The sequence below is a fragment of the Sinocyclocheilus rhinocerous genome, unplaced genomic scaffold (genome assembly GCF_001515625.1).
Source record: "Sinocyclocheilus rhinocerous isolate Xijiao unplaced genomic scaffold, SAMN03320098_v1.1 scaffold638, whole genome shotgun sequence".
In the NCBI taxonomy this organism is placed as follows: Eukaryota; Metazoa; Chordata; class Actinopteri; order Cypriniformes; family Cyprinidae; genus Sinocyclocheilus; species Sinocyclocheilus rhinocerous.
In genome coordinates this window covers 660,408-676,153 of record NW_015664206.1, presented here as the reverse complement: position 1 = coordinate 676,153, position 15,746 = coordinate 660,408, and the positions used below count along the sequence as shown (strand labels likewise).

General features: G+C 37.2%; 1 protein-coding gene across 1 annotated transcript in view; it reads right to left on the bottom strand.

Annotated features, from left to right (window-relative positions):
* The window catches only part of LOC107729965 (CUGBP Elav-like family member 5), a 183,493-nt gene that overhangs the window by 89,474 nt on the left and 78,273 nt on the right, over positions 1 to 15,746 (bottom strand). The window contains exon 4 of the mRNA XM_016540699.1: positions 5,137 to 5,185. Coding sequence (XP_016396185.1) covers positions 5,137 to 5,185 — 49 coding nt within the window. The remainder of the gene's footprint in view (positions 1 to 5,136; positions 5,186 to 15,746) is intronic.

Sequence of the window (15,746 nt, the reverse complement as noted above, 5' to 3'; positions counted from 1 at the left end):
GCAGCAGCAGCAATAATCTACAACTACAGCAATAACCAACAGCAGCAGCAATTCAGCAGCAGCGTAGCAGATCTGTTCCGCCAAGACCAAATACATTAACATTGTCATATCTATCACCATGCTAAAATCTTCCGAGAGTTGTCATGATTGAAATAAATTATTGCATGATAAAGGTTAAATGATCACAGATATGTCAATGAAGTGTAGCACTGTTTAAATTTAATCTTTGAAATGGCAAGTCAAAACAGAATGAAAAGTTATCATTTCAAAATTAAGCAAATTAGTAAATCAGTAAACTGCATTAAACTGCACTTAATCATAAATTATTATTCTCAGTACAAATAATCTTAGAATCCTTACAGATAAAGTGAGAGAGCGAGAGAGAGAGAGAGAGAGATCATTTAACCATTATCATGCAATATTTTATATATCTCGTTTACCATGGGGCACATCATTATATTAATATGCTGTCATCATGCACAAGCATTCAAGTAAAATGATCATGCAAATTATTAAAATTTTATCCAAATCTTCGGTATCCATTTGATGCTTTGTGTGAGGAACAGATCCAAATTCAAATTCAGCGATATTTATCTCCTTCCTCTGTAGCTATAGTAACAATTTCAAAATTTGCCGTTTTACAACATGTTATACGGCAAAGATATCAAACGCTCATTGGCTCTCGCCGGTTTCCTCATAGATTGCGACATACCGTGTTTCCGGTGATGTGTGTTTGAATAAGAAATGCGCGCCTTCACGGAGTGGATCGGGATAGTATTTTCAGCATTTAACAACTTAAATTATGCCCTGCTCCTCACTAAACTATTATATTCTGCTTGAGAGGACTGCGACTGCAACGCATCATCATTTGGACTACTGTGGTACTGTTTTTTGGCAATTTTGCAATAAATAAATTCTTGTGATTAACTTTACACTTGTCTGTCTGATACATTTCACTTATAGACTGTATACTGTATAAATGTTTAGTGTACTTTGTAAATATTGTACATTTCAGCATCTCTACAAATATACAAAAAGGTTTTGTACTAGTAACGTTACATGTTGCGTAATAATACCTACATTACGTATAAGATAGATTTGGTTGATTTGTTCTTTATAAAATAATAAAACCTTTTTAATGTACTAAATTTTTTACTGTACAGTTATATAATTTGTGGATTTTAAGTATGATTTTCTATTCAGTTAAATGTACTTTATTTGTATAGTTTGTGTTTACATTACCAAAACATTTCACAAATAATGGCAATTACTGTAAAAAAAATACACAATGCAATAATATCAAATATTAATATTCTGTATTGGGTCTGGGTTATATAAAGCTCAGGTGTGGCTCAGTTTTGGGGCTTCTGGTTTACTTAAGGCTGAGATTCGGTATCAATGCTAAAACCTATTCAGGCCCAGTGCAGGGCCACTTATGGGCTATTAATTGGCTGAGACTCAGGCCAGTTATGGCCCATGTGTGGCCCTTGTCTTTAATCCAGATCTGGGCCACTATAGGGCCGTCATTCTTTGCGGTATGTGGGCAGAGGGAAAAGGATTTGTGTGGACCAGAGCTGGGCCAGAAAAAAAATTGCTATGTGGGCAATTTAGAATTTTGCACAACCCTGATGCAAATGCTTCTAGTTACACTATGCTAGCTCAAGTAAAAAAAAAAGAGCACTGCTTAAAGTGTTTAGACTGTTTGGGTTAGTAGAGTTAGTTCAAGTCTCTAACCCCTGGTATGAGCAGCAGTACTAGCGATGGCCAGCCTAGCATACAGTTACAGCACTAATGAAGAGCTCACTGCATGATCAGCACATAAGCGGCATTCAAACATCAGACAGCTTCTCTCGAAAATGACATTTTTTTTTTTTTTTTAGCTTATTCCTCCTCAGATGTCCAAAGAATGAGACATCGAATCAGGGCACAAAAGATCTCTCTAAACGCAGGCACATTTGGCCTGTCTGAGCTTAGATTTGGAGAGCCATAAGCAGAAAAAGCTCTTTTGTTTGGGGTGCTAAAAGCATTTCGGTTATTTAGGTACATCCCTCTATTTTCTGTGTGAGAGTGGGCGGCAGGCGGGGGATAAACACCGTTTATGACAGAGAAGAGTGAATTTGGCCTTGTGACAGAACGCTCTCACCACAGGTTTTTTGTCCATCCAAACCATTACAAAAGACATGGGCTGTTTCCTCTGAAAGATTGTGAGCTATGGCTCTAAATTTAAAAAAAATTTTCAACAGGAATGATGCTTTTACTTTGTCCTGTGTATATTGTTGTGCTCCTGTGAATGGTAACAATAACCTAGTCAGTTGCTTTGCTCTCTACTGTCTTACATACGCAACGGTTTCCACAAAAATATGAAGCAGCACAACTGCTTTCAACATTGATAATAAGAAATATTTCTTGAGCAGCAGATCCGGATATTAGAATGATTTATGAAGCATCATGTGACACTGAAGACTGGAGTAATGATGCTGAAAATTCAGCTTTGAATCACAAAAATAAATTAAATGTTAAAATATATTACAATAGAAAACAGTTATTTTAAATTGTAATAATATTTCACAATATTACTGTTTATACTGTATTTTTAATCACATAAATGCAGCCTTTCTTCCTTTAAAGTCACTATTCTTGCTTGTTATTGTGTGTGTATACATGGTTATATACAGTAGCTTAAATAATATGGTAAAGACGTTTACCATGTAGCTACTTATTTCAAGGTGAACTATAAAGTATTGTTTACATATATTTTTTTACATACCACCTTCAATACCAAGACTTGAGTAAGGCACCGAACTCCCAACTGCTCCCCGGGCGCTGCAGCAAAAATTGCTGCCCACTGCTCCGGGTGTGTGTTCACGGTGTGTGTGTGTGTGTGTGTGTGTTCACTGCTCACTGTTATGTGTGTGCACTTGGAAGAGATAAATGCAGAGCACAAATTTCAAGTATGGGACACGCGTACTTGGCCACACGTCATGTCCCTTATAAAGTCAGAATTGCAAGATATACAGTAAAAAGTCCGAATTGCGAGTTTATATAATGCAATACTTCATACTTTAAATGTTACAACACGCAATTGCAACTTTCTATCTCACAATTCTGACTTTGTTCTCACAATTGCGATATTACATCACGCAATCTGTGAAAAAAGTGTGAATTTCAAGATGTGATTATTTTTTATTCAGTAGTGAAAACAGGCTTCCATAGTAATATATTATTATAAATAATAAATATATATCATGATCTACTTTTCAACATCCCAACCAATCGCAGAAGATAGGATCAAGTCCCACCCTACATTATTATTACAATATTCAGTTTCACACACAAGAGATACACACACTACAGATGCAAATGCATGATGCCATGACCGTGTCGGTGAGACTGAGATCTCCGTCTTGTGTCAGCCCAGAAATGTCACATCACATAGAAAACATACCACACGTATTCCAGTAAAGTGTCAGCTCCTCTCTGTTTGTGGTCATGCATTTTTACACATACGGATAAATTACATGTCCGTTTGCCTGCGACCTCCTGACAAACACACAGAAAAGCTTCAAAGAGAGAGAGAGAAAGAGAGAGAGAAAGAGAGAGAGATAGGGAGAGTGGCAAAAAGGCTCTACTATTTTATTGATTGCGTGTTCAAGCCCACCTCACTGCAGCTTCTATATTTAAGAAAAACAGGCTGAGCGCCGGGACCCCTGGGCCCCCCCGTTACAGCGGCGGATCGAATGACTATTTCATTTACAGTCTTATGCTAATGCACTTGGCAGGAGCAGGACGAGGTCTGTGCACACATCTGCACTCTATAACCCAATCACTTTAACCAAAATTAATACCCACAACAGGCAGAGAGACTAACAGTAGAGAGAAACGCTGAAGAAACATGTTCAGAAACAGCTACAATGCAACAAAAAAATAAATAAACAGTCAACATCTCCTTGAAACAACATACACTACCATTTAAAGGATATTTCTTTGAAAGATATTAATACTTTTATTCAGCAAGGATGCATTAAATTGATCAACAGTGACAGTAAGGACATTTATAATGTTACAAAAAATTATATTTCAAATAAATGCTGTTCTTTTGAACTTTCTATTCATCGAAGAATAAAAAAAAAAATGCATCGTGGTTTTCACGAAAATACACATTTTAAAATATATTCACATAGAAACTGTTATTTTAAATTGTAATAATTTTTCACATCATTAATGTTTTTACTGTTTTTTAGATCAAATAAATGCAGCCTTGGTGAGCAGAAGAGACTTCTTCTTTTAAAAACATTAAAATATTTTTCTGACCCTAAACGTCTGAACGCTATTGAACATTTATTTGAGAAGCAAATTTGTATAAGATATTAAGACTTGTTTTCAGAGAATATATCTTGTAATTTGATTTTTTTTTAATATATATTTATTAGCAAAACTATTAGTACTTTTTGTATTAAGCACTTAATGTTTGATTTTATGAAGACTTGTTTTCAGAGAATATATCTTGTAATTTGATTTTTTTTTTAATATATATTTATTAGCAAAACTATTAGTACTTTTTGTATTAAGCACTTAATGTTTGAGGGGAAAAATATTCTTTTTTTATTTTATGAAAACAAGGATTAATATCTCATGCAATTTTGCTTCTCAAGCACATTCATCTTATTTTAAGATAAATGTATTTTCTGCAGTGTAGATGGAGCAGAAAAATAGACACGTATTAATGCTAACGTTTCATGCCAGTCATCTAAAATGTAGGCTAGGAAATGATTCAAAACTAAAAAATAAAATACTACAGTAGCTTCCATAAATATCAATATGCTCGACATGCAACCCCTGCTTCCTATAATTGGTCTATAATTGTAAAATTATTCATTAAAAAGCCCAGCAAATCAAACTATTTGCATCTTGAGGCAGCATCTTGCATGGTGCGAGAAACTGAGTGCACATGCTTATGTTACCAAAAGACCCAATAATTAAATCGAATCGATAAATAGTGCAGACCATATACATGTAGAGTGAGAACAACTCCAGTCAAAGCTAATATCACCAGCACACAAGAGTCGAAACAGAGAGTGAGCGAGAAAATAAATAAGTGTGGAGCAATAAAGTGAGGTAGAAATGAAATCTCTTTACCTCCTCGACTCTCGCTGTCAGCTGGCTTCACCTGAATAGGCCGTGTCATCTGTGGGAGAGAAAGAGAGAGAGGGAGAGAGAGAGAGAAAGGTTAATGTGGAGGTGTAAGACAGAGACAGCCAGAGGAGCAGGTTAGGAGCACGTCATCTTGCTCCCGGATTCACAGCTGTCAGAGCCACTGAAGCTCAGAGACGTCAACTCCAGAAGCCCACGGGCCACGGGAAACCGCAGCAACTCGCATATACATGCGCTTACACGAGCCATTTCAACGTCAGACTCATATCAAGACTTCAGTACATCTGCCGTGATTTGAGTTAGACTGAGATGTTGTATGAAATCAGACAAGACGAGACGAGAATTACAGGAAAGAAAAATCCCAAATGAGATCTCCTAAATGAAATCTCAATTGCGTCTCTTAGACATCAATAAGATTAAATAGAGATCCAATCGACACCTATTTCTTAGTAATCTCATATGTGTCTTTTATAGAGTTCCAGATGAAATCTCAACATCTCAAACTGTACTAAGAGTTGCATTACCAAGATACAACATCTGCAATCAAAAATCAGAGATCTCACTATGAACTCGAACATTTCTCTTCAAATCATCTGAGCTGCTATTCACTTTCATTTTAAAACTTTGAGTCACGATTTTAGGGGGGAAAAATCCAATTGCAATAGCTTTTTTTATTATTATTTTTATTACACTCACACTCTCACAGACTCTCTCTCTCTCACACACACACACACACACACACACACACAAATAGCAGGCCCAGATAGGAGGAGGACAGAGTGAAGGTACACAGGACCTACAAATTCCACACTTTTATTAGCCCTGCTAAGCTGCTCATATGTAAATATGTCCATATGAATTTAAAGAGAAATAAAGTTTATACTTCAATGAAACATAATTGCAAGTTACAAAGAGCAACCACTGAGCAATGTGAGGTCTGTAGCATCTGTTTAACCATGCTTTGTTCCATCACTCCATCTCTGCGTTCACTATTCGCTTCTTCATTGCATTTTCTCTTCATTATGGTTCACGCTTAAAGATGGATGTTTCTGAGTTCATTAGATGCCTTTTTCCTGGAGCACAGAGGCACAAATTCATTGTGTCTTTCATGAATACGAAGCGTGTGCTTTGATGCACAGAAAAGCCCAAGCGCACATTTGCATTTGTTTAGTGTCTGATGTGAGGAGGAAGACGAGCATGTGAAGACAACGAGAGAGAGAGAGAGACACAATCTTACACATCTAATAAGCCGAGGCTGAGATGTTTTGTGTGGAGCAGCTTTAAAATCTGTAATCTGATAGGAAGAATGAAAGCTGATCAGATCACGACAGCATTCTGCATCCTGTACGTGACTCTGCCCTTGACAACAGGAAATCACAGCACCTCTTCAAAATCAAAGCCGACAGGCCACAGACGAGGAGCGCCATATATTAAACCAGACAAACAAGCAGAAAGACTGAATAACAGAAACACAGAAATGTAAGTTAAACTTCAGTGCATAACTCATCCAGCTATGGAAGCCCGTTTCCATCGCTGAATAAAAAATAATTAAAAAAGGGAATTGCAACTTTATATTTCGCTATTCTGACTTCTTTTTCATTTGTGCTCATTTGAATTTCACAAAATGAGATTTATGCCCAGTAAAAAATATGCAAAATCACATTGTAAGGGCACGGGCCATATATAGAGGCCAGAAAATCATAGTAATAAGATACTACCAAGCAACCACTTAGAACACCCCGGTAACCACCTAGCAACGCCCTAGCAACTGCCTAGATCCCTAACCACGTAGCAATGTGCCAAAAAACATTTAAAAGTTAAAACAGCTGAGCAAACTGTGGCAACCACCCAAAACACCTTAGCAATCACACAAAACGGCCTAGTGACCACGCGTCTAGTGATGCCCTAGCAACCACCCAGAACACCAAAACACCTTAGCAACCACACAAAGCGCCCTAGTGATGACGAAGTGACGCCCTAGCAACAGCTCAGAACACCAAAACACCTTAGCAACCACAGAAAGCACCCTAGTGACGCCCTAGCAACAGCCCAGAACACCAAAACACCTTAGTAACCACACTAAATTCCCTAATGACCACCTGGTGAAGCTATAGCAACCACCCAGAAAACCAGAATACTGCAGCAACCCCCCAAACACCCTTGTGACACCCTAGCAACTGCTCAGAACACCAAAACACCTTAGCAAACACCCAAAATGCCATAGTGACACCTAGCGATGTCCTAGCAACCACCCAGACCACCAAAACACCTTAGCAACCCCCCAAAACATCATAGCAACCACACAGCATCCCCTGGCAACAACCCTAAACACTGAAAAACTGCATAGCAGCATCCTGGCAACCACCTGGAAGTGTGCAAAACACCCCATTTTTCTTAGTAAATAAAACAAATCTCGTTTTGAATGTACAACTACTTGATTAAAACAGCAATTCATCTCATTAAACATCACAATTACAACAAAAGATAAGAACAATGAACATTTAATCTAGCTTGCATATAAAAATATATGTATTATTATTATGCAACATTAGTTAAAAAAAAGTCAAATCCCAAGCAATTCTTGGCAAGATAAGGGAAATAAAACAGGAGAGGCAAGGACAAGAGCAGGAGCAAGCAGAAGCGCTACAGTGAGAAAAATGAAGATGTACAGAGAGACGGGTACAGAAGGTGAGTTTTGTGGTTGCCCGTGGCGACATCACTGTGGCAGCGGTGATGAAAGACTCTCCTGTATGGAGTTGTCACGGCGACGGCACACAGGGGGCTGAGGAAGAGGGGGTGAGATGGGACACAGCCGTAACAGGAAGTCAACATCAGTGCTAATGGGGACCTATCGCTCACTTAGGAGGCGAGCCATACAGGAACAATACACAACAGCAACACAACACAACCCTGCATGCCTATGCACATTTCGATACTCTCAAAGCATTTTTTGAGATTGCTATCGCTTCACTCAGGGTCCAATATAAATTCTGTGCCAACGCTTGCCAACGGGAGGTGAATTGCGAAAATTGGGCCGTTTTTCCTTTCCATTTGCAGCATACAGCACGGGTCGTGGTGTCAATAGCAACATCATGTATTATGCAGGCTACACATGCTTGTCGGAAGGTCTTACCTCCCACTTCTGAAGTCGCAATTAGGAATCTGTCACATTCAAGTGCTTTGTGCACATTACGCATCTACTATGCATGCAGTCTATAGGGCCACGTACACACTGCAGTTAAATTCGGTTGCCAATTCACCTTTTAGTGCTTAATCCTGTTCTGTACACACACAGTTCAGTAATTTACGGGAGTGACAACCGCATTCTACAACCGAATTGACTCCCGACAAATTGATGCAAGATATCACAGGGAAGGAGGTACGTCTTGACTCAGTGTTGCCAGATATTGTAATAAAAAACAGCAAATAAGAACAAGCATATAATAAACTTAAATCCAAATGTGTTACCTTGGAAATAAGCCATATACCAAAATTTCACAACCTACTGGCAACAAGCCAACAAAGCCCAAAGAGGCTTAATAAGTGCCGCGTATAATAAGTGGACATGGCAACCCTCCAAGGGAGCACTCTGCTACTGTAAGTAGCCTTCCAAACACAAACGAAATACGACGCCTCTGTTGTCGGTGGTTTAGTTAAAATTGCAGAATATAAGTCTTTCAGGAGTGACAACCACATTTAAATACGGCATTGAATCCCCTAAATTATCATTTTGCGTGTGTTCGGAACAGAACTCACTCTCAAAATTATGATGACTGACACTGTCTAACCATGGCAATGTTTTGCCATCTTCAGCATTTGGTATCCGCTATTTTTGACCAAAGTAATATTACAGTGACCAAAGATTCATTATGTTCGGAGACTTTAACTAAGCCACCGTCGACAGAGCCGTCATGTTTTGTTTATGTTTGGAAGGTTGGATTAGCAGCAGGGTTGCCAGGTCTGCGTAACAAAATGCAACAAAATGTAACAAAACGTGACAAAACCAGTCAAAAGCACGTTTCCCAGGGGTTGGGGGTTTTCACTTCAATCTACGGACTTAAAAAACAACCAGTGGCAACCGTATAAAAGTAGCCCAATTCCGCGGGAAAATTGTAGACTTGGCCACACTGCATTTCAGAGAAATGCTCAATAAACCACAGACTGTCCAAAAAGAAACAGCATCGACGAGCCTGAAATGGTTCAACCACAGACAATATCACAGAACAGAATCACACAGGGGAAAGATTTTAACCCCACACCGCCAGACAGCTCGTCTTCGATTCATATCGATTCTCAATATATATTACAGCAACATTATCTTCAGCATACAGACTGTTACCACCAAACTGCTCCCACGTGAAGCGGCCCAAACAAACATGAGGCTGTCAGCGCCCAATTAGGCTTTATGATGCTCATTTTATAATAATAACTGTCATAAATGTGCTGTCATAAAGACAAACGATCCACCTGTCTGCACACACACATGCTACAGTAAATACATAAATCTGGACGCATGCAGTGTTTATTCTCAAGTTCTACTGTACTTACAGCTTCTCTGTATAACTGATGACTGCAGCAGATTTCTGGGTAAAAATACTGACACCACATTATTTATACGGTGCTTCCGCTTTATGGCATCCCTGTTTACTAATGGTTTTCCTGTGAAACACATCAAAACAAACATAGCTTAGCTGGCTAATCAGTTACTAACTGAAAAAAAAATTTAAAAAGGTAATTGCAAATTTTTATCTCACAATTCTGACTTTTTTCTGACAATTCAGTTTATTTCTCTCAATTCAGTTTTTCAGTTTACATCTTGCAACTGTTTTTTTTTCAGAGTTCTGACTTTACATTTCGCAATCCTAACTTTTTTTCTCGAAATTCTGAGTTTATATCTTACAATTCTGATCTTTTTTTCCCACAAATTCTGAGTTTATATCTCTCACTTCTTTTTTTTCCTTTTTTCCCCCTCAAAATTCAGAGTTTATATCTCACAATTCTGATCTTTTCCCCCAGAATTCTGAGTTTACATCTCATAATCCAATTTTTTTCCCTCAAAATTCAGAGTTTATATCTCACAATCCTGAGAGATTCCAAGAAAAAAAATCAGAATAGTGAGATAAAAAGTCACAGTTACCCTTTATTTATATATTTTTTATTCCATGGCAGAAATAAGCTTTAACAGTATGCAGCCTATTATTAACTACAAATTCAAATAATATACATAAGAAATATGAATATTGGTATTTTTTGCTCTATAGTAATAATGTATCTACTAATTTCTCAGCCCAGTTTTAATGCATTTACTCTACATTTAGTATCATTACTTTTAGTTTAATTTATTATGAATCTCATTTGGGTAGAAACTGATTTAATCAACAGTTAATGAGCTGAACATATCAAAATACTGATGCAAAATTTTTTTTTAAAATAAATAAATAAATATATATATATATATACTGTATAATGAACCAATCGTCAGTTAAACAACCCGTCTTTGGCTACATAATGAGATGTAGCAGATAGACACAGGTGTCTACATGCACACATCAGAACACACACACTTTTATATGCATGTACACACTCTCATGTGAGGATACGCAGGTGAGAGTGGATTGAGGGTCACGGCGCGGTCTGCTCATCATCTGCAGATGTCCTGTGAGCGGTGACCCCTCACGGCTGCCAGGAAACCATTCATTTTAATGTCTCCAGAGCCCACTGATAACCTATTAGCATTTAACTGCTGCAAACACTTTCAAAACAACACACAAAACAGGGCTGTGTTATCCAGCAGGATGCTAACACAAACTAGTAGAAAATATTAAGCAGCAGAACTGTTTTCAACATTGATAATAATAACAAATGTTTCTGAACAGCAAATCAGAATGATTTCTGAAGGATCATGTGACACTGAAGACTGGAGTAATGATGCTGAAAATTCAGCTGCGCATCACAGGAATAAATTAAATTTTACAATATATTACAATAGAAAACAGTTATTTTAAATTATAATAATACTTCACAATAATTCTGACTTTTTGATCAGATAAATGCAGTCTTGATGAGCATAAGAGACTTTTTTCAAAAACATTAACTTTGATCAAGAATATCTCTTTGGTTTTGAGACTTTAGTCTTTGCAACTTCAGGGATCTTATCTATGCACAATCAGCTTGTAACACTCCAAAGAGAAAGGACAACTTGAAATCGCATCATATGACCCCTTTAACGACCCCAAACTTTTGCTGTGCAATGTAGTAAATATGGCAAAACTGTGGTAGAGAAGAACATGGCAACAGACTCAAGAAGGTGTTCAGCGGTGAGGTTCATTATCTTGTTATTTAGAGAGTGAAATGAAGAACGCTGTGAGGAAGAAGCGTCTCACCATCTGTCACGTAATCATTTACACGTAACCTGAATATTCCACATAAACATACACCAGAGCAGCAGCAGATTATCTCACCTCATGACACACATGACTAACTTAAAAAACCATCTAATATATAATTCTCAGAAAAACATGATGTCTGACAGTAAACCTCTCAATCCCAGCATTCACTGCTGATCCCTAAAGGAATATTCAGGTTTATCTTAAAGGGGTCATATGATGCTTTTTAAAAGATCATTATTTTGTGTATTTGGTGTAACAGAATATGTTGACATGTTTTAATGTTCAAAAAACACATTATTTTTCAAATACTGTACATTATTGTAGGTCCTCTATGCCCCGCCTCTCTCAAACGCTTCGTTTTCTACAAAGTCCCTCCTTCCGACAAGCGCGCACGCACACACACACGATGCGCAAAACTCCGCATTTATGAGACTTTAGTCTTTGCAACTTTACAGATCTTCTTTATGCACCAAGAGCTTGTAACACTCCAAAGAGAAAGGAAAACTTGAAATCGCATCATATGACCCCTTTAAAGCCTACAGACAGCATCTGTCGACCACAGACAATAAAGAGAAATATATTTACCGCAATGCATTTACAATGGAAATCAAACAGGCAAGCAGACAGAGGGCTTACAAGCAGAAATGTGAAGCTTGTATTTTTGTAAATGGATTTGTTATTTGAGCTGTGAAGTTAAACAGTTCACCCAAAAATGAAAATTTGCTGAACATTTACTCACCCCCAGGACATCCTAAATGAGTTTGTTTCTTCATCTGAACAGATTTGGAGGAATTTAGCATTGCATCACTTGCTCCCCAATGGATTCTCTGCAGTGAATGGGTGCCGTCAGAATGAGAGTCCAAACAGCTGATAAAAACATCACAATAATCCACAAGTAATCTACACCACACCAGTCCATCAATTAACATCTAGGGAAGTGAAAAGATGTGTGTAAGAAATCCATCATTAAGACGTTTTGAACTTCAAACAGTTGCTTCCAGCTAAAATACGAGTCCTCTATTCATAATATTGCTTCCTTCAGTGAAAAAGTCGTCTCGTCTGAATCAAGAGAGAAATCTGCACAGATCAAGCACTGTTTACAAGCCAAAACAGTCTTAAATGGTTCTAAACAAATATGTAGGTGGATTTTGATGTGGGAGGACAACAGGGGATGGACTTTTTCACTAGAGGAATGGATGTATTATGGACTCAAATTTTGGCCAGAAGCAACAGTTTAAAGTTAAAATCGTTTTAATGATGGATTTGTTTCTTACAAACACTCAGCTTTTCACTTCACAAGATGTTAACTGATGAACTGGTGTGGATTACTTGTGGATTATTGTGATGTTTTTATCAGCTGTTTGGACTCTCATTCTGACGGCACCCATTCACTGCAGAGGATCCATTGGTGAGCAAGTGATGGAATGCTACATTTCTCCAAATCGTTTCTGACGAAGAAACAAACTCATCTACATCTTGGACGGCCTGAGGGTCAGTAACATTTTCAGCAAAATTTTCATTTTTGGGGTGAACTACTCCTTTAAATTATCCTTTTGAATGGATACCAATCATATTATACAGGTTCACTTTCTGGTCATGACTTCCACTGTAAGTGCATCATGTAAAGTTTTCCAAACTGAAGTCAAAACGTGTTGCACATGAATAAAATAACAGCATGATTTTGGAACAAGACACAAGCACGAGTAAATAATGACAGAGTTTTTTTTTTTTTTTTTGTGAACTATTGCTTTAAGCCGCCCATCCGAAGCGCTGCGTCCCCCACACTCAGCTGTCATGAATATAGCAGATCAATGCAGGAAGAGTGAAAAATTTAAGGGGGTCTGAATACTTTCCGTACCCACTGTATATATATATAGTGTATATATATATATATATAGTGACAGTAATGGCATTACTATATATATATATATATACTATATATATATATACAGTAAAAACAGTAATATTGTGAAATATTATAAAAATTTATAATAACTGTTTATAACTGTCTATTTAAATATATATTGAAATGCAATTTATTCCTGATGCAAAGCTGAATTTTCAGCATCATTACTCCAGTCTTCAGTGTCATATGATCCTTCAGAAATCATTCTAATATGCTGATTTGCTGCTAAATTTCTGATTATTATCAATGTTGAAAACAGTTGTGCTGCTTCATATTTTGAAAATGTGATGCATTTTATTTTTCAAGATTTTTGATATACAGTAAAAACAGTAATATTGTGAAATATTATAAAAATTTATAATAACTGTTTATAACTGTCTATTTAAATATATATTGAAATGCAATTTATTCCTGATGCAAAGCTGAATTTTCAGCATCATTACTCCAGTCTTCAGTGTCATATGATCCTTCAGAAATCATTCTAATATGCTGATTTGCTGCTAAATTTCTGATTATTATCAATGTTGAAAACAGTTGTGCTGCTTCATATTTTGAAAATGTGATGCATTTTATTTTTCAAGATTTTTGATGAATAGAAAGTTCAAAAGAACAGTATCTATTTAAAAAATACATCTTTTGTAACATTATGAATGCCAGAATATAGCAGATCAATGCAGGGGTCTTGGCTTGAAAAGGTCAGCCATTCAATCGCACCTGCCTTTGTGTGGCCTCCAGCCCCTGGTTGTAGCGCACAGCGCCGCTAAGTAGAATTAATGGAAGTATTGATTGCGCTCCCCACAACTCAGATTGAACGGGGTGAGAGGAGCCGGTGGCCACTGAAAGACGTCCAAGACCTCAAACTCACTCAGTGAAAAGACTTTATTTAGATAAACTGCAGCACCATTGATTAAAGCAGATGCTTCAAAGTAAAGGTGAGGCTGTTGTGTGGGTTAGTGAAGGATTGAGGCATGATGCAAAGAAAATGGAGCTAATATGAAATCTTGAGAGTCTGAAAGTGTGAGAGTCTCGCTTCGCTATCAAACAGAGCTTGATCACATTTCATCAGGGACTTTTGTTCATTATTGATTATTAGAAGCAAGTTGTTGGTGTCATGCCAAATCCTTCCCGTCTGTCAAATTACAACACCTTCAAACCCCTCTGAGAGGCTGTTTGTAATGATTAAAAAAGCCTTGATTATATTTTAGTGGTGGTAATGAAGTATAATATAACTTGGAATACTGGATTCTAATTGGTCAGTTTTTTTTTAATCTGTATAACTGCCGGTCGTCCCTGGCAAATGAATTCCTCCAGAGCTATCATGCTAGTTTCAAGTCTCTAGTATCACTTCACACTCTCGTTCTTCTCAAATAATAAAATAATTTTCACTTAAATCAATATTCCATCTCCATTTCTTTAATTATTTGGTGAGTAGCAGCTTTGTGTCGGCATCCTCATCATCTTGTCGCCCTAAAACTCCATCGACTGAAAAAAAAGTTTAAATGGACATTATATCAGAAAGTTTTATTGTAAAGATTTAAGTGTGATCATTTGTGTGGAATTTTGCATTATATCAGCATATTATATTATTCCTGTATTTTTAATATTATTTTTCATATCAGAATATTACATTATTTGCATTATAGCAGAACATTATATTTATTTTATTTGTTTAGTTTAGTTTAGTTTAGCACTACTTTTGTAACATTATGAATGCCATTACTGTCACTTTTGATCAATTTAATGCATTCTTGCTGAATAAAAGTATTAATTTCTTTAAAAGAACTCTTATTAAACCCAAACTTTTGATTGGTAGTGTACACAAATCAGCACTGTAGCTTCAGGAGCTGATTATAGGTGTTGGCGACAGCACTGGAATCATAGTGATAGACAGGAGTGTGGATTTTCATGTTCATGCGATCTGCTGACATAAACATCAACACTAGCTGTGGGCGAGTGAGTCGCTCTCTAGATTTCTTCTTCTATCAGTTTCTCTCTCTCTCTCTCATTCCCTGTCTCTCCGTCTGTCCCTCAGGGCTCAGCTAAAACATATCCTGCTCTGCTCCAAAATCAAATCAATACAACAGAATCACACACACACACACACACACACACACACGGAGGATCACTGCATGTGACTGCAGGCAACAACAACATACTCCTCTAATCCAGGTCACACACAACGAGATCTCTTTCATATCACACTTGTTTCTTCTAGAAAACAATGAGAATAAGCAGTCTGGAAGATGTTGCTCCTCACACAAACATTCCATTAACAGCCTGAATGCATTTCCTCTAGTGTG